This window comes from Dysidea avara, chromosome 9, assembly GCF_963678975.1.
Source record: "Dysidea avara chromosome 9, odDysAvar1.4, whole genome shotgun sequence".
Taxonomy (NCBI): Eukaryota; Metazoa; Porifera; class Demospongiae; order Dictyoceratida; family Dysideidae; genus Dysidea; species Dysidea avara.
The window spans coordinates 5,063,840-5,087,730 of NC_089280.1; the positions used below are offsets into that span (position 1 = coordinate 5,063,840).

General features: G+C 37.9%; 1 protein-coding gene and 1 long non-coding RNA gene across 3 annotated transcripts in view; one reads left to right on the forward strand and one right to left on the reverse strand.

Moving 5' to 3' along the window:
* On the forward strand, positions 1-14,354 carry LOC136266897 (uncharacterized). Its single transcript, XR_010706350.1, has 5 exons — positions 1-329; positions 3,237-3,300; positions 6,247-6,309; positions 10,463-10,612; positions 14,152-14,354. It is a non-coding gene; the product is annotated as an uncharacterized lncRNA (long non-coding RNA).
* The window catches only part of LOC136266894 (E3 ubiquitin-protein ligase makorin-1-like), a 13,123-nt gene continuing 3,496 nt past the window's right edge, over positions 14,265-23,891 (reverse strand). Inside the window, exons 2-13 of one of the 2 annotated variants that reach the window (XM_066061926.1) lie at positions 23,343-23,440; positions 23,178-23,274; positions 22,673-22,777; positions 22,380-22,422; positions 20,742-20,828; positions 20,646-20,689; positions 19,224-19,297; positions 18,909-19,175; positions 18,787-18,860; positions 18,302-18,388; positions 15,855-15,957; positions 14,265-14,766 (exon numbers count right to left, since the gene is read on the reverse strand). In XM_066061926.1, the coding sequence (XP_065917998.1) occupies positions 20,809-20,828; positions 22,380-22,422; positions 22,673-22,777; positions 23,178-23,274; positions 23,343-23,440 (363 nt within the window). In that variant the 3' untranslated portion in view covers positions 14,265-14,766; positions 15,855-15,957; positions 18,302-18,388; ... (3 more) ...; positions 20,646-20,689; positions 20,742-20,808. The remainder of the gene's footprint in view (positions 14,767-15,854; positions 15,958-18,301; positions 18,389-18,786; positions 18,861-18,908; positions 19,176-19,223; positions 19,298-20,645; positions 20,690-20,741; positions 20,829-22,379; positions 22,423-22,672; positions 22,778-23,177; positions 23,275-23,342; positions 23,441-23,891) is intronic. The other variant, XM_066061927.1, reaches the window with a different exon arrangement.

Consider the following 23,891-nt stretch of genomic DNA (forward strand, 5'->3'; position numbering starts at 1 on the left):
GTTCAGATCAGACCCCACAATCGATCGTGATTTGGTAGAGCCAGTTGAAACAGCAGCATAGATAGTATAGTTATCTATGACAGCAGCCAATGCGCTAAGCCATAAAACATATCAGAAGAGTGGCGTTTGATCCTGGACAACGCATTAAAGGTTTGGTGAGTTCGAGGGTGAGTTTTTATATATCTACGTGTGTGTATACAGTACAGTCTAGCTAGCGCAGCTAGACCAAAGAAATGGTGCTGAACATAGCTGGCAACGAAGCGTAATGGATGCTTCACTTTGAGACAGTAATTGATATAGCTGGGGCGCGTGGCGCCATTTCAGATGCGGTATGTGTGGGTTCACCAGTCATAATATTTATTTACAAAGCAGTTAAGGTAAGTGCGCCTAATTCCGGACAGTTCCTAACTCCGGACACTTCCAATGTTTGGCGTCATATCTCCAAAATTATCTACAGCATTTACTTGAATTTTTAGGTGATTGATGCTTCATATACAATGATGCTGTGATACTAAAATCAGCTTAAACGTTCTGCTAGTTTTTCTAAATGAGGTGATTATTTACTGCCGTGTGTGGCGAAATTATCAAAAATTCTTTGATAATCGCTGCTTATTCCCAAACTCAAAGAGCTATCTGGCTGATTTTAATACAGTACAGAGGAACAACTATGACTTACCACTGTACCAAGTTTCGTTTGTAAACAATCAGCCAAACACTTGCTATGGACGATTTTGTAAGAGCCAGTCTCATTGAAGCTGCATAAATATTTGTGTAAATACACCTAGATTTGAAATACCCATAACTCGGCAACGAAAGGTACTATTACTCTCAAAATCGAGTATGAGGTAGGCAATAGACGCAATTTTAACGTGGTGGTGTTTAAAATTCTAAATCAACCTCTGAAGTACTGTATCAGGCGTGATAAAAATGTCCGGAGTTAGGAGCATGCGCGAAATTTATACATAGTTGAATTTTGAAGCGCAGCTCCTCGACGGATTGAGATATTTTGATGAAACTTGCAGGACTGATGCACCATAGGATAGGCTTTATGACCATATTTTAAGGATTAAGTAATTCACTTGTATGGCAGAGATAGAGCACCGAAAGTAAAAAATGTCCGGAGTTAGGCGCACTTACCTTAACAAACAGAAAAATTTGGAATTTTCAACTAGAGCAGGGACCATAGCACATCGATAAAAAGTACTGAAACAAGCTGGAGTAGTGCCGGCACGATATTAAATCACAGTAAAACATTAAGAAGTGTTATATCCCTACTGTGCTCTAGATACCATAATGGAAATACACTCTAGGTGTCGTGTATCACTATCTGATAGGCGAATAGCTATCACTTGCACACAAACGACCATAGTTAATATAGTTAATAGCCCAATAGATATTAGGAACAACATAGACAATGAATACAAAAACAAACATGATTTATATATATATACAGGTACCATTAATGATGTCATAAAACATTACACATAGTTATAGCTATATTAGTCAGTCTATCACAGTAGGGATATAACACTTTTATTGTTTTACTGTGATTTAATATTGTGCACTACTCCAGCTTGTTTCAGTACTTTTATTGATGTGCTATGGCCCCTACTCTAGTTGAAAATTCCAAATTTTTCTGTGTTCTGTGTACTTGTTAATGAGAATACTTAAAATTGCCAGCTACCAAAGTGGTCTAGTACCTGTAGATCAGTTTTGAACAAGCTGCTCAGGTTGTCATCTCTCATGTTACTTAATGTACAATCAGTGGCATATATAGCAGCTCATGGTTGGGGGGGGGGGCAAGGATAAGATGCAACTGAGCATGCGAAGTAGGGGGCCTGGGGGCATGCCCCCTAGGGAATTTTTGTTTTGTTTTGAGATTGAATTTCAGTGAATTTTTGACAGTAAATGATGCTTGAATATCATACCATCAGAGTACACTTCTGATATAGTCACATACAACATTCTGACATTCTAAAAGGTATGAAAATTAATTTTAGAGGTGCTTGTGACAATCGTCCTGAAGTGTTGCTGAGGAGTCAGAAATGCAACCATATAGTTTCATAAATGTGTTATGATTGATTAAGAAGGTGAATTACAGAGCATTAGTGGTAAGAAGACAGTTGAGTACTTAACAGATGGCTTGATAGGCTGGCCATTTTTTGGGGGGCCATTCCCCCCATCCCTCCTTCCTACGCTTATGATTGGAATTATCAATTATGGGATGTGTCTGTACACAATTTGTAATTTCATGTAGGGAATTTTCATTATTCATATTCTGGGTAGGGGTGGGCAATATACCAAATTTTAGTTGTTGTGCACCATGCATGGCTCCCCACAGTACTTTTTTGTAAATGAGAATCATTCGTATTTTCTGTCGTGACTGAATTAATCACAGAGACGATTCTAACACTGTTCTTCATTTGTAATGCTGTGTAACAGGCTGAACAAAGCTGAAAGTGAAGCGTAATGGCCGCTACAGTTTCGAGTACTGCATACCGAGATACCAAAAATACCGGAAATTACCAGTTTTCAAATTATTTAAATGAACTTGTTAGCAAGAGTGGAGCAAAGAGCATAGCATGCAGTAAGGTACTAATGGGAGACCAGTTGAATATGAGAGTGTTATTTGTTACCTCTGTCTAAAATGTTTTTTGGCTCTGTCTAAAAAGTTTGTTGGCTAACACCTCCAACTTGTTTTCCCACTTGAAGAGTAAACACTGTGTAGTCTACAATGAGGCTATTGATGTAATGGAAGCTTATACATATTCTGTGGATATTTAGTAACACCACAATATTTATAATTAAAATACCGTGGTATGGTATTGGTGAATACTGCCCACCCCTAATTCTGGGTCTGAGATGTTGTATTGTATTCCACAAAGTTTGATTTGAAAATTCTCACTCCTGTATTAACCTACTCAGAGGTACCTAGTGGGATAACACTTATGGATTTTATGATGAAGTGTTTCTGTTCAAGTTGAGGAGTATACTGAACAAGCAGAGTTAATAATAACTGGCCTAACCAAATACACATTTTATTTTATCCAGTCAACAGCAAGGAGTTTCACCTGGCTCAAAACCATCCTTACCAGTTTTTTCTCCAAATGCTAAAACGCTTTCAATTACATTAACATTTACCAGCCAATATTAATCATTTCATTAGTACCTCTGTTTCTTATTGTTTCACCCAGTGACCTCATGAGTGACTTGAGTAATGACACTGGTTGTTACAGGGGTGGAGGATGATCAGGTGGAAGAGATATTCTCACTGGATGACTCATTGTTTGATGATTTGAAGTGAGTTAACGACATACACTTTGGGACCAAGCTCATTTTACTGCATTGAAAATGAAAGGGTTTTCCCCTTTCAGGGTTATATTATTTTTTGCCACACCCAAGTTCTCAACTTGAAGGGTTTGATGAAAGAGTGTTCACTTTATGTGTGTTGGGCTTGTATGTAGGACCAGTAGATACTTAGTATACAGTTTCCATCCCAAGTATTAAACAAACTTATAATATCACAAGTACACACAATTTAGAATACTGTAGTCTGAAAAATATTCATTGTAAATATTTTTAATTTGTTAACAGTAGGGCTGATGGAAATCAATCATACGAAAAAGTTTTTATTTAAGAGTACTGGAATTGTAATTGTACCAACTACAAATGACCACAACTACCTAATGTGTATGCTGCAAAGTACATGGATGTAGAGCTTAAACACACCTTTATCTGAGGTACTGTAGATCAATAGTTTCAGTAGCATATGCTACAGTGGAACCTCAGTTATCTGGACCCCACTTATCTGAATTCTCGACTAACCGACCTACAGAAATGACTGCTTCTGGTCACCTAGTAGAAACCTTGACCAATAATCCCGGGTTGTTGTGGTTTCTCGGCAACCATTGAAACAGGACATACACTGGTCTAAAACAGATTATACCATAAAAATTTTTGGATGAAAGTTTAAATTTTTTGTGGAACAAACTTTTGTGGCTGCTGGCCAACCATGAAAACGAAAAAAATCTTAGCATCTCAACAAAAGAAGTTTTTAGCTAATAGATCTCATGGTGAGGAGTAGTAGCAGAATGAACATGGACACTACAAGCCAACCACTTAACACTGTTTGGCAATATTAATGTACAGTGGAACCTCAGTTATCTGAACCCCTTGGGACCAGGTGTGGTCCATAACAGCCCGTTTACACTAGCCATCTAGTTCGAACTAACTTGAATCAGAGCGATTTCCAAGTCAGTGTTAACACGTACCGTATCGAACCGAACTGTGTCAAACCGCTCTGAAATGGATCTGCTAGGGATGTGGGTCTGGTTCGAACTAGTTCGCTCTACTCACCCTGTATAAACAGTTGCGAACCTACAGTTCGATTTGGCTCTAATAAGCGGGATAAAGATATGGAGAACTACAGCTAAAATGGCGACTGTAAAGACAAAATGAAGCAACAGCGAAGTATTTTGGGGACGATACGGAAGGACAGCCTCAAGAACAACAAAAGGACTCAAAAATAAACAGGTACGCATGCGAATGAACAGTTAACCAACTCCATAGAATTGAGAGGTTGCCGCCAACACTGAAAACTTTATTGTGCCTACAAACCTTACGATAACAGCACACAAATCCTTTAACTCCATCAACAATCTCTACTTCGATGAAAATTATGATTGTGGGTTTAAGGTTTTTTTTGGTGATTGGAGTGGGTTTGGCCTTCGTAGTATAAACGGTGCTAAAAAATCGATCTGGATCAAACTGAAGCGATCTCATCCAGAGCGACCTGTTGTGTAAACACTCTGCAAGTCTGAAAAGTTCATATCTCTGAAACTGTGTATAAATAACCTTAAAATAGCATAAAGAACATTTAAAAAAAAAAAAATCAGTACTAACAGTATTGTTTACTAAACAGGTGGGTCATGTTGCTATGGTTGCAAGATGTGTATCACATGACCTCACCAATTCTAGATCTGTAACAATAACTTTTCTGTTTCAAAGGTAAAATGTACTAATGTATTTACAAAGTTGTTAAGACCAAAATTGATCACTAATTTCCCATAAATTAATTAGTCTCATGCCCAGTTGAGCTTGTGTTAATGCACAAACACCATTTGGTGACAATGTGCAGTTCTTTAGGCCGGAAGTGCAATCCAGCCAAAATATTGGCTAGCCAATCAGAATTGACGAGTTGCATAATCGCATGAATGTATTGGAAGTAGACAAAAAAGCAGACGATTTATAGTCATTTATCACAAGTTACTCACCTAGGTTGTTCAAGATGTTTGTTGTCAAGTTGTATTTTCAGATCTCACATTATGAATCGTCACTTGGCATTTCACCAGAAATGAAACACTATCCTGTACTAATATGTTCACAATTTGTAACATGTAGGAAAATTTAATTATTTATATTCTGGGTAGGGGTGGGGTGAATTTTAGTTGTTGTGCAATATTTTTTTTAAAACTGAATCACTAATATCAACATTTAGCAATACCACGTACTGACATACTGAAAATACCGGGAGAATACTGGAAATTACCAGTTTAAACAGTATTATAGAAGAACTTGTTAGCAAGAGTGGAGCAAAGAGTATAACATGGGACTACTAGTAAGGTACTAATGGGAGACCAGTTGAATATGAGAGTGTTATTTGTTATCTCTGTCTAAAATGTTTGTTGGCTAACACCTCCAATTTGTTTTCCCACTTGAAGAGTAAACACTGTGTAGTCTACAATGAGGGCTATTGATGTAATGGAAGCTTATACATATTTTGTGGGTATTTAGTAACACCACAATATTTATAATTACAATACCGTGGTATGGTATTGGTCAATACTGCCCACCCCTAATTCTGGGTCTGGGATATTTTACTGTATTGCACAAAGTTTGATTTGAAAATTCTCACTCCTGTATTAACCTACTCAGAAGTCCCTAGTGGGATAACACTTATGGATTTTATGATGAAGTGTTTCTGTTCTGAGTTGAGCTGAACAAGCAGCCTAACCAAGAGTTAATAATAACTGGCCTATCTGAATACACATTTTTTATCCAGTTAACAGCAAGGAGTTTCACCTGGCTCAAAACCATCCTTACCAGTTTTCTCTCCAAATGCTAAAACACTTTCAATTACATTAACATTTACCAACCAATATTAATCATTTCATTAGCACCTCTGTTTCTTATTGTTTCACCCAGTGACCTCATTAGCAACTTGAGTAATGACACTGGTTGTTACAGGTTGGAGGATGATCAGGTGGAAGAGATATTCTCACTGGATGACTCATTGTTTGATGATTTGAAGTGAGTTAACAACTTACACTTTGGGACCAAGCTCATTTTACTGCATTGCAAATGAAAGGGTTTTCCCCTTTCAGGGTTATATTATTTTTTGCCATACCCGAGTTCTCAACTTGAAGGGTTTGATGAAAGAATTTTCAGTTTATGTGTGTTGGGCTTGTATGTAGGACCAGTAGATACTTAGTATACAGTTTCCATCCCAAGTATTAAACAAACTTATAATATCACAAGTACACACAATTTAGAATACTGTAGTCTGGAAAATATTCATTGTAAATATTTTTAATTTGTGGACAGCAGGGCTGATGGAAATCAATCATACGTACAAAAATTTTTTTAGCAGTGCTGGAATTGTAATTGTGAATTACAGTACCTCAGATAAGGTTTGTTTAAGCTCTTCATCCACACATGTTGTATATAGCTCAAGGGTCATTCCATGTCAAATCAACAAGGAATTTAGGGTCACCTCTCGGATTTTGACGAAACTTGGTATGTTTGTAGTACCTGTGGTGCTTATCACTCATGCAAATTTTTAGCTCCATACATTCCATAGTTTCTGATTTATGACCACAAATATTTTGAATATTTCATGAAAATTTGGTCCATCTCTAGTTATAAAATTGACTGCAACTTTGCACTGTGTAAATATTTTTACACACAATTTTCACTGATGGAAGACTGTTGATTGACCTTTCCAGTGATCCCTAAATTATGGGATATCTACTTAATTAAGGTTCAATAGTACTTCATTGAAAACTTTAAACCTTTATATTTTGAAAAATGCTGCTTGAAATTTTTCGAATTCTTTTGTGAATAATGATTGGCTCATAGTCTATGTTTGATAACATTTTTGTGGTGGGACCACAATGGGCTCAAGAGATATAATGAATTATGTTGTGGTATGTGATGGAATTTGCAGTCTATTATTGCTGTATTGGGAGTCTACACCTCCAATAACCACTCACAACAAGGCCATACCAAGTTTATCTTACAGAGTGAAGGTATCTAGGTACATTGCAACCTGTATTAATGACCACCTGTATTGAAAGGCCATCTATGTGCTGCAGTTAAGTTATACTTCTTTAATGTATAGCACCAAAGCATCAACCCTTTCTAGCAAATCCAAAAATGGTCCTTATTAGACAGGTTGACTATACATTACAGATCTGACCACCATGTGTCCATAAGCATCATGTAAATGTTGTACCATCTCTTCACAAGTACCTTCTTAATTAAGTTGAATCCCACTGTAGTGGACTTAGCCATATTTAAGTTCCGTATGTGGCTGCATAGGTACAAACAACAGAACTCCTCAGAAGGGATACCTGGACACCTTGATAACCAGGACACCTGTTTATACACTGTACTCCCACTCTAGCAGTGCACGTACATTTAGACCAAGATACTTCTGTGGCTTCTGTAATATGAGCACTTGATTATGGTCCTAGGGATGGAGGGGTTTTACTGTATATATGCACTACACACCTCAATGTGTGAAATTAACTACTAAATTACTTTACATTCACGACCACTTTGAAGATCAAGTCATAAATTCATACACATACTCACGTAGGAACTAAACGTGATGACCACATATTTAACATTTACCTGTAAAGATCTTCAAAACGTGAACGCAAAATACTTTTTAAAACCATTAATTTTAGTAATTACAGTACTACAAATCACACATTGAGGTGCAAACAAGTGTTAATAATATAAAAACTCTTGGTACAAGTAATGCATCCACCGTATATAGTGTAACTCTTCTATTCCCTGGACCGTTGATGAATTGTTCATTTTTGAGAAACCACAGACTTATCTTGGGTCCAAAATGTACGTAGAATTATAAAGTAAGATCATGAGGCTATCAAGGTGCCCAGATATCCTTTTTGAGGAGGTCTGTTGTACCTATGCAGCCATGTACGTAACTTGAATAGTGTAGAGTGGGGATATGTATGTAAGTGCATAACGGCGAGATTTTACTTAATAAAATAAATAAGGTATAACTGAAGAGATGGTACAACATTAATGTGTTTATGGACGCATGATGATCTCGTTTATAGTCAACCTGTCTAATAAGGACCATTTTTGGATTTACTAGAAAAGATTGATGCTTTGGTGCTATACATTAAGATCGAATTAAAGTATAAATTAGCTGCAGCTTATGGATGGTCTTCCAATACAGGTGGTCATTACAGGTTTTTGCAATTGAATTCGTCGCCTTTGCAATTGAATTCGTCCCGTTTGCAATTGAATTCGTCGGTATTGCAATTGAATTCGTCGGTATTGCAATTGAATTCGTCCCGTTTGCAATTGAATTCGTCGGTTTTGCAATTGAATTCGTCGCTTTTGCAGTTGAATTAGTCGGTTTTGCAATAGAATTCGTCGCGTTTGCATTACAATTCGTCATAAACAAAACGGCTCCAAGAAACCAACCCGTTCATTAAGAGATGAACTATTTATGCCTTGGAGAGTTACACTTGATACACTAGAAGGTAATTGAAGCTGGTAGTACGCGAAGTTGATAGCTGTCTGACAAGTTAATTAGCTTGCTCGCGAGTGACCACACCCATCGCCAATGGCATAGTAGAGTTTGGAATGTTGTTGAAGAGGCTGTAGAGGAAGAATTATTGCCTTATAAAGAGTTGTTTACTACTGTTGTACTTGAACAAGTTCTTGTAGCAGCTGCTACATCATGTTTTCATGTTTGCTCCAGCTGCCATTCTTGTTATGGACGAATTTAACTGCAAAAGCGACGAATTCAATTGCAAAAGCGACGAATTCAATTGCAAACGGGACGAATTCAATTGCAAAACCGATGAATTCAATTGCAAACGGGACGAATTCAATTGCAAACGGGACGAATTCAATTGCAAAAGCGACGAACTCAATTGCAAACGGGACGAATTCAATTGCAAAGTCGCCGAATTCAATTGCAAAAACCTGTAATACAGGTTGCAATGTACCTAGACACCTTCACTCTGTAAGATAAACTTGGCATGGCCTTGTTGTGAGTGGTTATTGGAGGTGTAGACTCCAATACAGCAATAATAGACTGCAAATTCCATCACATACCACAACATAATTCATTATACCTCTTGAGCCCATTGTGGTCCCACCACAAAAATTTTATCAAACATAGACTATGACCCAATCATTATTCACAAAAGAATTCAAAAAAGTTCAAGCAGCATTTTTCAAAATATAAAGGTTTAAAGTTTTCAATGAAGTACTATTGAACCTTAATTAAGTAGATATCCCATAATTTAGGGATCACTGGAAAGGTCAATCAACAGTCTTCCATCGGTGAAAATTGTGTGTAAAAATATGTACACAGTACAAAGTTGCAGTTGATTTTGTAACTAGAGATGGACCAAATTTTCATGAAATATTCAAAATATTTGTGGTTATAAATCAGAAACTATGGAATGTATGGAGCTAAAAATTTGCATGAGTGATAAGCACCACAGGTACTACAAACGTACCAAGTTTCGTCAAAATCCGAGAGGTAACCCTAAATTCCTTGTTGATTTGACATGGAATGACCCTCAAGTGGTTGTGGACATTTGTAGTGTGTAGCATGTTACAGTGTTGAAGTTGTTGGCTTGTAGTGTGTATGTTTCATTCTGCCACTATTCCTCACTATGAGATTTATTGGCTAAAGAATTATTTCTTTGAGACATTCCTGCATGTGTAGGACTTTTTGTGTTAAAATATTTTTGTGGTTGACCAGCGGCAACATCCACAAAAATTTAAACAATACTAATTTAGCCCTTGTATATGGACAAGTATCCCTGTTTATATGGTTGCCAGGAGACCACAATAACCAGGGATCAGTGGCAAAGGTTGCTAGACAAACAGAAGTATTGTTTGCTAAACAGGTGTGTCATGTTGCTATGGTAGCAAGATGTGTATCACATTATCTCTCTAATCCTTTAACAACACATTTTCTGTTTCAGAGGTAAAACGTAATATATTTACAAAGTTGTTGAGACCAAAATAGGGAATTTACTATAAATTGATGTCCTGGAATTGTGTGGGAATGGGCTGAATGGTGACATCATAAAGGGACTTACCATGTATGGTTTAATTAAATCCGTAATTTGAATAGTGCATTAGAAGAGATTATAGTATACACTTGTATATATTTTCTCAGATTGAGGTGGTCATTTTGGGTGGTGAAGATGTTGAAGCAATGATGGCTGGTTGTGATCTCCCCAGTGATCCTGAAGTAATACAGATGATTATTGAGAGCTCACAAGCTGAAGTTACCACCCTACAAGCTAAAGAATAGTAGAGGAAGATGGTAAGCTACTAACTACTAAGCTATACATACACACATACTCATTCCATTGATCAAACTACTTAATGTTGCCATGGTAACACACAGTGGCTACCTGTTATATGATCCACTTTCACACTTTCACTAGTTAATGTCCCATATAAACTATTACAGTATGACAGGTAATTTGGGTGGAAGAAAAGTTGATGAATTTTGAAAATCAGATTATCACTCGGTAATTGTGACCGGATCTGCAAGAAGCCCACATGTTAGCACATTTCTCAAATTCCATTTTCTTTTTCTAAATAGCCAAAAGAATGGCTAACCAAAGTTTCAGCATTAGAAGCTAAGAATTTTTGAAGTTACAGCCCTACCAGCAGAAGAATCAATTTGTACAGTAACTATGCGGAAAATATTCTACAGGCACTTAAATAAACAGTCGTATATTACGAATGCAGTCCTCTACTGGGATGAAACTTACACCATCCGATTCTCCATGAACAGATGAATTCATTGCTGGTAAGTTTTGTCTTCCACATTCTTCCTACAGGCAATAAACTGTGAACAAAGTGTTAGTGAACCACTCGACCATCGCGAGTCAGACTAACGCTCATGTCTTCTGTTTCGTTTGGAGTACTGACACGAAACAAAGATTTTTGAACTCTTCTCACTGTGGGGATCATGATGCTACCAAGGTTTCTGCCATTAGCACCTTCCTTCATTGTGAAACAAGCAGTAAAATAATTTGCACAATTATTTTAGATTTTGTAATTATTTCACCTATTGTTTCTGCTGTAAAATTTAGGCTTGCGCTAACATGAGAGATTCTTGCAGATCCGGTCACAGTTTATCAAACCTTGGTAAGTGCCACTAAAAGAGATCTACACAATATTTTTCTTCCACCAATAATTTCCTGTTGTCTGTGTAAGAAAATTGGTTAGTCCCAACTCCCAAGGTGTCCATGTTATTCAATTGTCATGTTCCCATGTACATATATGGTAATACCTCACTAATACAACCACCTCATTATTACTGAGATCAGTATTTGTAGTTCCCATAAATTGTAGGCGAAGTTCGAAGTACACCTTAGCTGTGTTTGGGACCTACTTGACATGGTCACTATATTAGGTGTCTTATTAATTATAATGAGATCTTGTATGACATGTAATAGTTGTAACATGGATTTGCTATGTATGTCCAGAGCCCAAGGGATGTGGGTATGTACAAATCCCAAGTGTCCATGTTACAGCTAATATGCAATACTTCCATTTCAATCTAGTAGCCTGGGTTAGTAACCACCCATGCCAATACAAGTGTAACTGAATGTTTCTGAAAGATTCAATTACACTGTATGGCTAGGCAGCATGTAACATTGTAGCAACGTTTGTTATAATGAATGGATGAGTCCAAAGGATAGCATGCAAAGTCAAGTTGGGTAAATCTTGGGGAATTTCAAAGTGGTCTAATGCTATTGTGTTGAAAGACTAATCATTGTGACCAGATCTGCAAGAACCCCATATTAGCACATTTTCGAATTCGATTTTATTACATTTTCTTCATTTAGATGAAAAAAATGGCAACAGCAGAGAACTTGATTTGTACAGTGACAATATGGAAAGTAAACTACACAGGTGCTTAAATAAACGGTCTTAACTTTCAAATGTAGTCCTCTACTGGGATGCAACTTACGCCATCAGATTCTCCATTGTCAGGTGAATCCATTGCTGGGTAAGTTTCATCTTTCAGGCCCTGAGCGAAGGCAAAAACATGAGAAAAAACAATGGTGAACTGCTCGTCCAATGTCAGGCAAACTAATGCTCATATCTTCTCTCTCCTTAGAAGTACCAATGATTTTTGATCTCTTCTTGCTCCATAAGACTAATGCACAATAAGACTAGTTCTACCTTTAACTATTGTTTCCCAACTTGTAGAATGGCAAGGATACTGTGCATGTCATGTTCCAATTTATGAAAATAGTGATGTGAGTGGTATTTAATTTTATTCCCATAATCCATTTCAGTTGCAGTTGAACCCTTTAACAATCAGGGTGATACCACTGTACATCAAGGCTATGCTTTCTTCAGTGGCTTACTGTTTAGTACAACCACTTTCTCGGGATACATCTCAGTGTACATTTAGTTGTATCCCTGTGAAGAGGTATACATGGCAAGTATCCTATAGAATTCCTTTGATCTGAGGTGTGAAAATCTTACATACTTGACATGATCACTGTATAAGTCCCAAACATACTTCATGACCTCATCAATAAGACCACCTCATTATAGTGACCACGTCAAGTACGTCCCAAACATACTTCATGACCTCATTAATAAGACCACCTCATTATAGTGACCACGTCAAGTAAGTCCCAAATATACTTCATGACCTCATTAATAAGACCACCTCATTATAGTGACCACGTCAAGTAAGTCCCAAACATACTTCATGACCTCGTTAATAAGACCACCTCATTATAGTGACCACGTGAAGTAGGTCCCAAACATACTTCATGACTTCATTAATAAGACCACCTCATTATAGTGACCACGTCAAGTAAGTCCTAAATATACTTCATGACCTCATTAATAAGACCACCTCATTATAGTGACCACGTCAAGTAAGTCCCAAACATACTTCATGACCTCACTAATAAGACCACCTCATTATAGTGACCACGTGAAGTAGGTCCCAAACATACTTCATGACTTCATTAATAAGACCACCTCATTATAGTGACCACGTCAAGTAAGTCCCAAATATACTTCATGACCTCATTAATAAGACCACCTCATTATAGTGACCACGTCAAGTAAGTCCCAAACATACTTCATGACCTCGTTAATAAGACCACCTCATTATAGTGACCACGTCAAGTAGGTCCCAAACATACTTCATGACTTCATTAATAAGACCACCTCATTATAGTGACCACGTCAAGTAAGTCCCAAACATACTTCTTGACCTCATTATTAAGACCACCTCATTATAGTGACCATGTCAAGTAAGTCCCAAACATACTTCATGACCTCATTAATAAGACCACCTCATTATAGTGACCACGTCAAGTATACTTCATGACCTCATTAATAAGACCATCTCATTATAGTGACCACGTCAAGTAAGTCCCAAACATACTTCATGACCTCATTAATAAGATCACCTCATTATAGTGACCATGTTGAGTAGGTCCCAAATATACTTTATGACCTCATTATACGACCACCTCATTATAGTGACCACGTGAAGTAGGTCCCAAACATACTTCATGACCTCATTAATAAGACCACCTCATTATAGTGACCACGTGAAGTAGGTCCCAAACATACTTCATGACCTCGTTAATAAGACCACCTCATTATAGTGACCATGTCAAGTAGGTCCCAAATATACTTCATGACCTCATTAATAAGACCACCTCATTATAGTGACCACATCAAGTAGGTCCCAAACAACTAAGTTGCATACACTCCATGATTTCATTACTATGACAACCTTGTTACATAACAGTTACACATTTTAGTCCCAATACAGTGTACTTCACTTGTTTTGTTATGTTTTCCCAGGATGAGGCCATTTTGGATGGAGAAGATGTTGAAGCAATGATGGATGGTTGTGATCTCTCAAAATAATGGATCAAATCAACAAGAACTGCTAAAGTGACTGTCCAATTGGAGTATTTAGTGTGTTATATTCGAGTCATTTACCATAACTCAATATTTACTGAATTTCAAAAAAAAATTAATATATTTACACTTTCATAATTGAATTTAAGTTCACTAGTCAATTCAACAAGTTTCATGTTCATATTTTCTGACAATTTCTCCAGTAATTCAGGGATGACGGACACTGTAGCAATGTAGATGAACCCTCTGGCTGTAAACAGCAGTATCCAAGCTGTTGCTGTACTACTGAAGCTGTCTGCTAACAGTCTGACAAGTGTTGTACCAGCCAGTTACTGTACTCAATTGTAAGAACATGTTGTTACATTTGGGGTAGCTTGAGTGTTTCTGATCTTGTGTGGGACTTCATGGTTGCCGTGGTGACTATCCAAATATGGTTGAGATAAGAGGCTTCATCACTAGGCCAGCGGTAAATTTGTGGGTGAAGTCTGTAGCAAGACTGAGGTATCCTGCCACCTTGATATCCTGACTTGTACCAGTAGCAGCATCATTTGTCAACTGAAAATATTTCTTTCTAAATACACAGATTCATAATTATGATTAACTGTTGACCATTTCAAATACAAACTGCCACAAGTGAAGGAAGAACTTGAGCACAGTTGAATTTGATCCTCGCTTATCGGCCAAACTTTAATCACTTCGGTTATCCAAACACCAAAACTGACTGCTCAATTAGAGTATTATGAGTGTGTTTTACTAGAATAATTGAACTGGCATGTCAATATAATATAAAGCCAACAGGCTTCTAACAAATTCACTCAGCTAACTCAAGACACTGTATATCTCAATTATTGTAAAACAGACTTGTGTTTTATTTTAATAGACAATGAAATACTCTAATAGAACAATCACTTTTAACACCAAAAGTGCACAAACTAAAATACAAGGTCAGGATTTTCAAGTTCTTATCTTGTATATTCTTAAGTTGTAATATTGTCCAATTTTAGTGATATATTTAACAGTACTTCACTCTAGACAATAACAGCTGTCAGTGTTTCATCTCCAGTGACATCAAACAGATCACAAGTGTGGCTAAAATTTTCACTGTACATCATTGTCAAGGTTTTCTTCGTTAGTAAAGCTACCGTGAAATTTTATCACATGAAAATTTATTTGTGTCCTACAAACTTCAATTCATGTTACTGATAAATTAGTGTGGCTCCTGGTGTGTGATACTGTTTGCAGGTATATGTGGACTCCACATAAACCTACAAACGGTATCATGTATCACACATACCCAATATTAAAGTGGGTGTGGCTCAAGAAAGAAGCAGGCCTAGTGCAAGACTAGACTATGCCTCAAACAGAGACAGCCACTACTGTGCTGTATACTTGTTTCAGATGTGCTTTAGCAATATTTATGACGCTTGAAGTAAAATCAATCCTGACTCTTTGTAGCGAGAACAAAAATCGAGCAACAGTGATCTGCGAAATTTAAAACGTGAAAATTCTGGGCTAAGAGGCGTCTGAGAAATTTGAAACATGAAAATAAGGTACAGAACCATGAAATATAAGTACCACAAAATTTTCCTGGTATTGTTGTGTAGTCTGTACAGGAAATGGTCAACAACAGGAACAGATTGTACCTTGTAGTGTTAGTAGTATGGCTGCTATCACTCCTGTTCTCCTTGTTCGAGTTCTGCTTGTCTCTTCATACTGGCCAGTGACACTGGAGTTGACATCTCTCCTCTGTGTAAACAATTATTACACATCAAATACACTGTGTATTGTATTGTACACAATGTTTATAGTAACGTAACTGTAACTACAAGGGACCAACTAAATTATTACGTTCACTGTTGGAATTACTTTATCAAAACTGTCCTGATTATCAAGTATGTGTAGATACCAGGGATTATCAAGTTGACTTGGTAAAACAGGTGACCTTATCAAGCAGGTGGCTACATTAGGCAGGTACTCAAATGACACATTTCAGACTGACTGACAACTATTGTCATACAATATTGTTGAGTGAAATGATTTGTACAATATTACAAGTTCTGATCAAACCATTACATGATGGGACACTAGTGTATGAGGTCTAGCTATTAAATGTGAAACCTGTTTAGTCACTGTGTAATTAGGTCATCGGCCAACTTGATAATCCCCAGTAATTGAAAGGATGTACACAGTCTCCTAGCAACTAAATTACAATTATCATAAACTGTACAAACACTAAACCAAACAAGTAAACCACATCCCCTCAGGCTACAGCCTTTTGTGATAATAGAAAAGTTATGGTATGGTCACAAAGTGATATTTCATGACTACTTCTCCAACTGTACCAGCCATGACAAACAAGTGGTGTAATGTTCATGTAACAGTTAAACAGCTAAGATGACATATACTGTAGCTGGTCACAGTTCTGGTGTTTCTGTAAATGTGTTGAATGTCCATCCACACAGCAGTACTATTTCCTACAGGACTTAGTGTACTTCATGGATAGGGAGGGTCACCTCTATGAACAAAAATCTGGCCCCAATAACAAGGAGGTCTTAAAGAACAATTTAGCTGTGTTAGGTAACATTTTACACCTTCACATGTAGTTGACATACCATATGGCTCCAAATTTTCATAGTTTCAATTTTCTTGTAACTATAGTAACCCTAGAAATTTTTTCTCACAAAAAATTGATGAACACTGAACAATTTGGTATTGTCCATGAGACAACACTCAAGACAAAAATGAAGAGTTTGTATCATTACTTCAGCTACAGGTACACCAGCTATTGTCACTTTCATAGCAAAAATGTCATGAACATCACTTTCACCTCACACCAGCGTCCTGGTTACTTGGAAGCCTCTCACACAAGAGACAAAATTTGCTCAAACACTCCTCCAGTAGCTGCCATCACCGTACCATATTTGCACATATTTTCCACTTTGTGTTCATGTGTGAAGAAACCATAAACCCAATGTGTTCCATTTTTCATGAAGTTTACGAATTAAAAAAAATTAAAAAATGGTGAACCCTAAAATTTTAAACTACAAAAATTTGGAGCCATACGGTAACAGTTTAAGGTCATGAGTGCTGTAAACCTAGATAGTATCATGTGAACAAACTTCACTAATTTTGTGGTTTGAAGAAATTTGTGACATAAAAATATACATTATGATTTTTTATTGTTACCTATGAAGGTACAACTGGGTCTGGGAAAATCATTCTAATTACCGCCCATGATAGCAGATTTGATTTTTCACCAGACATCAAGTTATCTGAAGACATCATTAAACTTTCAAAATCAAATAGAATTGAGTGCACAGTCTGTTTTTACTTTCTTCTTGGAAAACAATTGTTTGCCCTTCCTGTCCACTACTTTGATTGGAGCTTGATATGGTAAACCTCATGAAAAACACTGATGGCAAACTTGGCTGTTGGTTACGGACAATTTGATGATTTGGAAGGCAAAGAATTGATGAAAAAATTGTGAAAGGTATGTAACCTAGACCATTTCCAGAATTAAAAAAAAAGGAATTTAAAATGTTGATAAATAGGCTACATGGCTAGTTTTTCTTGAGACAATCACGTACTTTTAAGAAGATACACCAGCTGGTTGATAAAAAGCCATAGACTACTCTAATAGAGCAGTCATTACTCAGTACCATATTTCCTTGGTTAAATACCGTGGAATCAAATAACTGATGTGGTGACTATTCACTATAGTTGGTTCCCTTTTCATCTAAACCACCACAAAAAAAAACAAAGTTGAACACCTGCTCATTCCCAATGGTTTTGTACTGGAACAAGTGTGCTTTCATGTTGTAAACATGTTTGTATGCCTGAAAAGTCCACACAAAACGGATGGGAAGCTTTATAACTCTTGCTAGCATCGCAGCAGATTTTTGATAAACAGTTCTGGCATCTAAAGAGCTTCTACTAAAATAACAAGGGTAACCAGGGCTCAGGTGAATATGTTGAAAAGTGGTACTGCTTAAGCGTGGCTACTATTCAAGATGTGGTGTTTAACTTGGTAAGCACCACATCACAAGCAAGCTACATTTACATAGTGATATTGACTGGTGTATTTACTAACTTGTTCTCTGTCATCAGTTTGGTCTCACTCTCAGAGTTTTTGAACAGTCTCAAGTCAACCTCTTTCTCAGTACACCATCAGATAGAGCTGTGGGTAACAAGTTGTGATTACATGAGGATAGCAGTTCAACCAATATTATAGCCTAACACATACAAATATTTTAATGTATTGGATTGCATCTGTGTTAAGCATGTAGGATGTCCATACAGCAAAATATTGTCAGGAAAACGAGAAATAAAATTACAAACTTCTCACACCTTATGTTTATACAATAATCAAAAACTTTTGGCCACAAATAATTTCACGCGAAACCTTAAATTGCACTAAATACTATCATGTGTGTGCCACAAGAGTATTTCAACTTAAACTATTCCTAAAATCTCACAGCATACAGCTATGTACATTTATGGAGGCAATTCTATTGATCAAAGTGTGTACTTGTAGTTTCTTTTTTAACACTAATAACAAAACAGTTCTCAACTCACCATGACTGTGAAAGTAAACATTTCCAAAAGGACATACTCCATTTCCTTGCTGGAAGTGTCTACAAGGCTTAGCCCTGTAGTATAGTGAACAGTCATACACTACCAGTATACTACACCCATACCCTGTATTGTTCTTGTAGTCTGAAATTAGTCTCTCTTTCTCAGCTTGGTCAGTGATCCACACTGTACTCTGGTGGGGACCAATTTGACATTGGAAGTAATGATGGTAATAGGGCTGGGATGAAGGTTAAAATTTTAAACCTTGAAGCTTCTTTGACCCAATGCTTCAAAGCTTTCTTTTGACTACATCATATGCCAGTAAGTGACAGATCTACACTGTTGTTCATTCAGCATAGCTGTTTTACAACTACCAAGGTACATAAAATCTTCTACACAAATTCCACATGCAAAGGAAGTAACACATCAAAACTTCAAACCTTTGTCCCAGTCCTAACTGCTAAAACTTACTGGAATAACAAAATATGATACTTTCCTGTAGATTGGACAAGCCCTGAAATGACATATACAAAATGAATACTATACTGTGACATCAGTACACACACGCATGCACACCATACACACACAAACACAAACACACACATCTCTTAATTATTCTTATACCTGTTCATTACTTATTTGTAACATAATTATGACTGGTTAACCCACATATACTACATTAAAACAAAGAATGGCACGAGAGTGCTAAACGCATGTCCCAACTATCAATCAATGACTTAAAGTGAAGTGGCCATTATGCTTAACTTTCAGCTATGTTCAGCCTGTCATACAGTGCTACAAACAAAGAACAGTAGAAGAAGCACCTCTAAAATCAATCCAGTCACCATGGAAAATATGGATGATTCCCATTTACAAACGTAAAGAAGCCACTGCACTACTGCAAATCAACACTTTGGGCTGTCTGTAAAATGAAATGAGACACAAAGGAGGACAAACATAAGTCCATTGTACGTACTAGCACTGCGGCATGTCAAAGCCAGCTGTTGGGCTGAAGTAACGTCTAACAGTGACAAAATCAAGGATGTAGCCTAAGCCATTATTAAGTTACGCTTGTCTGGCATCAGGCAGGTAGGCAGTTGGTAGGAAATTTCATTGCATAAATTTTTAAAACTTTTATAGCTATACATATATTTTTTTGATTTCCCTAGCTCTGACGTCCAGGTACATGGGAAAAATAGTTTACAAGTGTTGAAAGAAAAATTAAGAATTTTATTTTTTTCTTCTACTTGTTTATAATAAAATGATTATTACAAATGACCAACACATACTGTATTAAAAGCTCCAGGTACAGGGTATGTCATTAAGTAATTTTGTGTGAGAAGGTGTGCCCCAACAACCAGTTACATAACAGAAAGGGAGGTGGCCATTATGCTTTGTTTTCCACAATGCTCTGCCCATTATACAACATTACAAATGAAGAACAGTACGAGAAACGTCTCTGTGATTTAGTCACTATGGAAAATATGGGTGATAAGCATAATAGCCAACACAGTCACGGGGAAGCTGCACTGCGCTATCGCAAATAAACACCTTGCATTGTCAGCAAAAAAACTGGAACACAAAGGAGGATAAAGACAAGTCCATGATGTGTGTATTGTATGTACTGTGGTACTGTAGTCTCATACACTGCTGAGTTATGCTCGGCTGGAGGCACCAGTTAGCTAGTCAGTCAGCACAAAATTCTGGGCTGTGCCTCATTACTAATGCTGTCAAGCTGTCACGCAGGGAAATTGAGGTTTGATATTTTTGGCTGGAAAAGCCCAGTTTTTCATGATCCCTAATAATGTACAGTACTACCACACTGTATGATATCAATGTACCCCTAATACAAATAAACTTACTCATCTCCAAAAGGGCAAAACTCATTAACAGCAAATGCACACAACTACAAGGGTAACGTAAGGATCACACTATCACAAATGGGTGGGGCTGCTCACCAGCAATGCAGCAACATCAAGCGTAATCTTATCAATGAACTGTGCCTCAGTGCCTGACTTAGCTGCTTCACTCTAGGAGGATATGTCCTGTATGGAGATTTGTAAACTACATATCAGATGAACAGCATGTGTACACACACACACACACTACACACACACATAAAGCAAAGCCTATGGCATCCGTACAAAACACAGCTATTGCCACCCAGTGAACCAGCATTGGGATGCCTGTGCACCACTCAGGCACTTAAGCCTTGTGCAGGAAAACCCTCCTGGGGCAGGGTTAGTAACCTGCAGGAGGACTGCTCAGGTCTCACGGAGAGAGGTCGCGGAACCCAAAGTTCCACAACGACCTCAATACCGCTAAGCAAGACAAGGACAGTTGGGCATTTGCTTCCATAGTAAATACGAGGCACCCATTGATGTTACAGCTGGGTGGACTGCTTCCCCAGTTGACACCTAGCCACCAAGTCCCTATTTAAACATCTGAGTAGACTGGAGCAATGTGAGTAAAGTTTCCTGCTCAAGGAAACACCACACACACACACACGCACACATGCACTACACACATGCACACTCACACTCACACATACTAGACACATGCACGCACGCACACACATGTGCACACACACTACACACACACACTACATGCACGCACGCACACACACGCACACACACACTACACGCACACACACACACACTACATGCACGCACGCACACACACACACGTGCACACACACATGTGCACACACACATGTGCACACACACACACACACACACACACACTACATGCACACACACACACACACACACTACATGCACACACACACACACACTACATGCACACACACTAGACACATGCACGCACGCACACACACACACATGCACACACACAGAGATACACAACACACACACACACACACACCACACACACTCCCTCACACACACATATACTGTACATACGTACACACTACATGCACACACACACACACACACACACACACACACACACACACACACACACACACACACACACACACACACACTACATGCACACACACACACACACACACACACACACACACACACACACACACACACACACACACACACACACACACACACACACACACACACACACACACACACTACACGCACATTCACAGTACACTCACACACACGTGCGTGTGCACACACACTACATGCACACACACTACATGCACACACACACACAGATACACAATACACACACCACACGCACTCACTCACACACTACACACACACACACACACACACACTACACGCACACTCACACACACTACATGCACGCACGCACGCACACACACACACACACACACACACACACACATAGACACTACACGCATACACACACACTACACGCACACACACACACACTACATGCATACACACACACTCACTAGTGATGGGCGATATTGATATTTTGCTATACGATTATTGTCAAGAACAAATATCACGATTATCATGATTATTGTCAACTCAATTCTTATGATCAAAGTCATCAAACACACTAAACACATCATGAATTGTTAATTGAATGGTTACATTACATTGAAAATATACAAATATTTACAAATTTACAAATATTTCTCTGATTACCATGATTATTGCACGATAATTGCTGATTTTGATTATCACTAGTCTACAAAAAGTACACGATGTCGATTATTACCAATAAAATAATCACAATTATCACGATAATTGAACAATTGCCCATCCCTAATACACACACACACACACACACACACACACACACACACACACACACACACACACACACACACACACACACACACACACACACACACACACACACACACACACACAAACACACTACACACACATACTGGTATTATAATAATTACAGCCAATCAGAACAGTCGATTACTCACAGGAACAAACTCTGGAGCATCCACCCAGTTGTCAGGAGGTTTAAATGAAGGAGAGGTCAAATCCTCCCAATTGTCTGGTAGCTTAGCAGAAGACAGTACTGTGAACTGTATGGAAAAATCAATAAAATATCATACAATACTTTCCACCCACTTGTCCTACTGTGTTTAAATATTACAAGTAGAAAGAAAAGTTACACATCACATGATAACCAGCACAAGAAGCCACTACATGCTAACCACAAATCAACACCTCCACACTAGTAGAGAAAGAAATAGGACACAAAAGAGGACAAAGGTAAGTCCATGATGTACTGTATGTATTGTATCTGCTACTATAGACAAAAGCATCATGTGACTGTCATCCAAAGTCAATTTCATGTGGTACACAGTTTGTACTGACAACAACCAAACAACCACCATTATACACCCCTGTGTGTGTGTGCGTACATGCGTGCGCGTGTGTGTGGTATTCCTAGTAAAGTTTGAAGCTTGTTTAACTGCTCACATTTAACTTATCATCCACTGGCTCCTGTTCTCCTTCTTGTTCCAGTTCTGCTTGTCTCTTCATACTGGCCAGTGACACTAGAGCTGACATCTCTCCTCTGTGTAAACCACGTTTAAATTGTATTGTATTATACAGTACATAGAAATTGAGAGGTGCTAGTATCACCTTGATGATAATGATGATGGGATGATAGGTGGCTTCACGTGGTCATGAAGACAACTACTGCCATACACACAACACCCCTTCAGGTAGTAACGACACACCTGTGAACAAACATGTACCCAACACAGTAACACACTACTAGTCTACTACAGTGAAACCTCAGTATACTGTCAGTATACTGTATAGAGGGAAACTTTAGTCGTGGGGAAATCTTTAGTGGGCCAAAGTTTAAGTTTATTTTGCCAAATGCAATTTAGTTTGCTATTCACAAAGTTTATACAATGCCAACTTCTCTGTGGTACTAATCCCAGTGTTAATCAAAACTCATTGGTCACACTAGCAAGACTTCCAAAGCCATACTCTTTTAAGTGCCTGACTTTAAGCAGGTTTTTGTTTTTTTAAAGGGCCAAGAATATCAATCAACAGCACCAGGAGTTTATATGCGCCTTTGGCGCTTATAAGCTCCTGACAGCACTAGATGACATTTGCGAGATCAAATGTGCTGGAAGCTAGGAAAGCGAGCTGTTTGTAAATTGCTAATAGTATTACTGT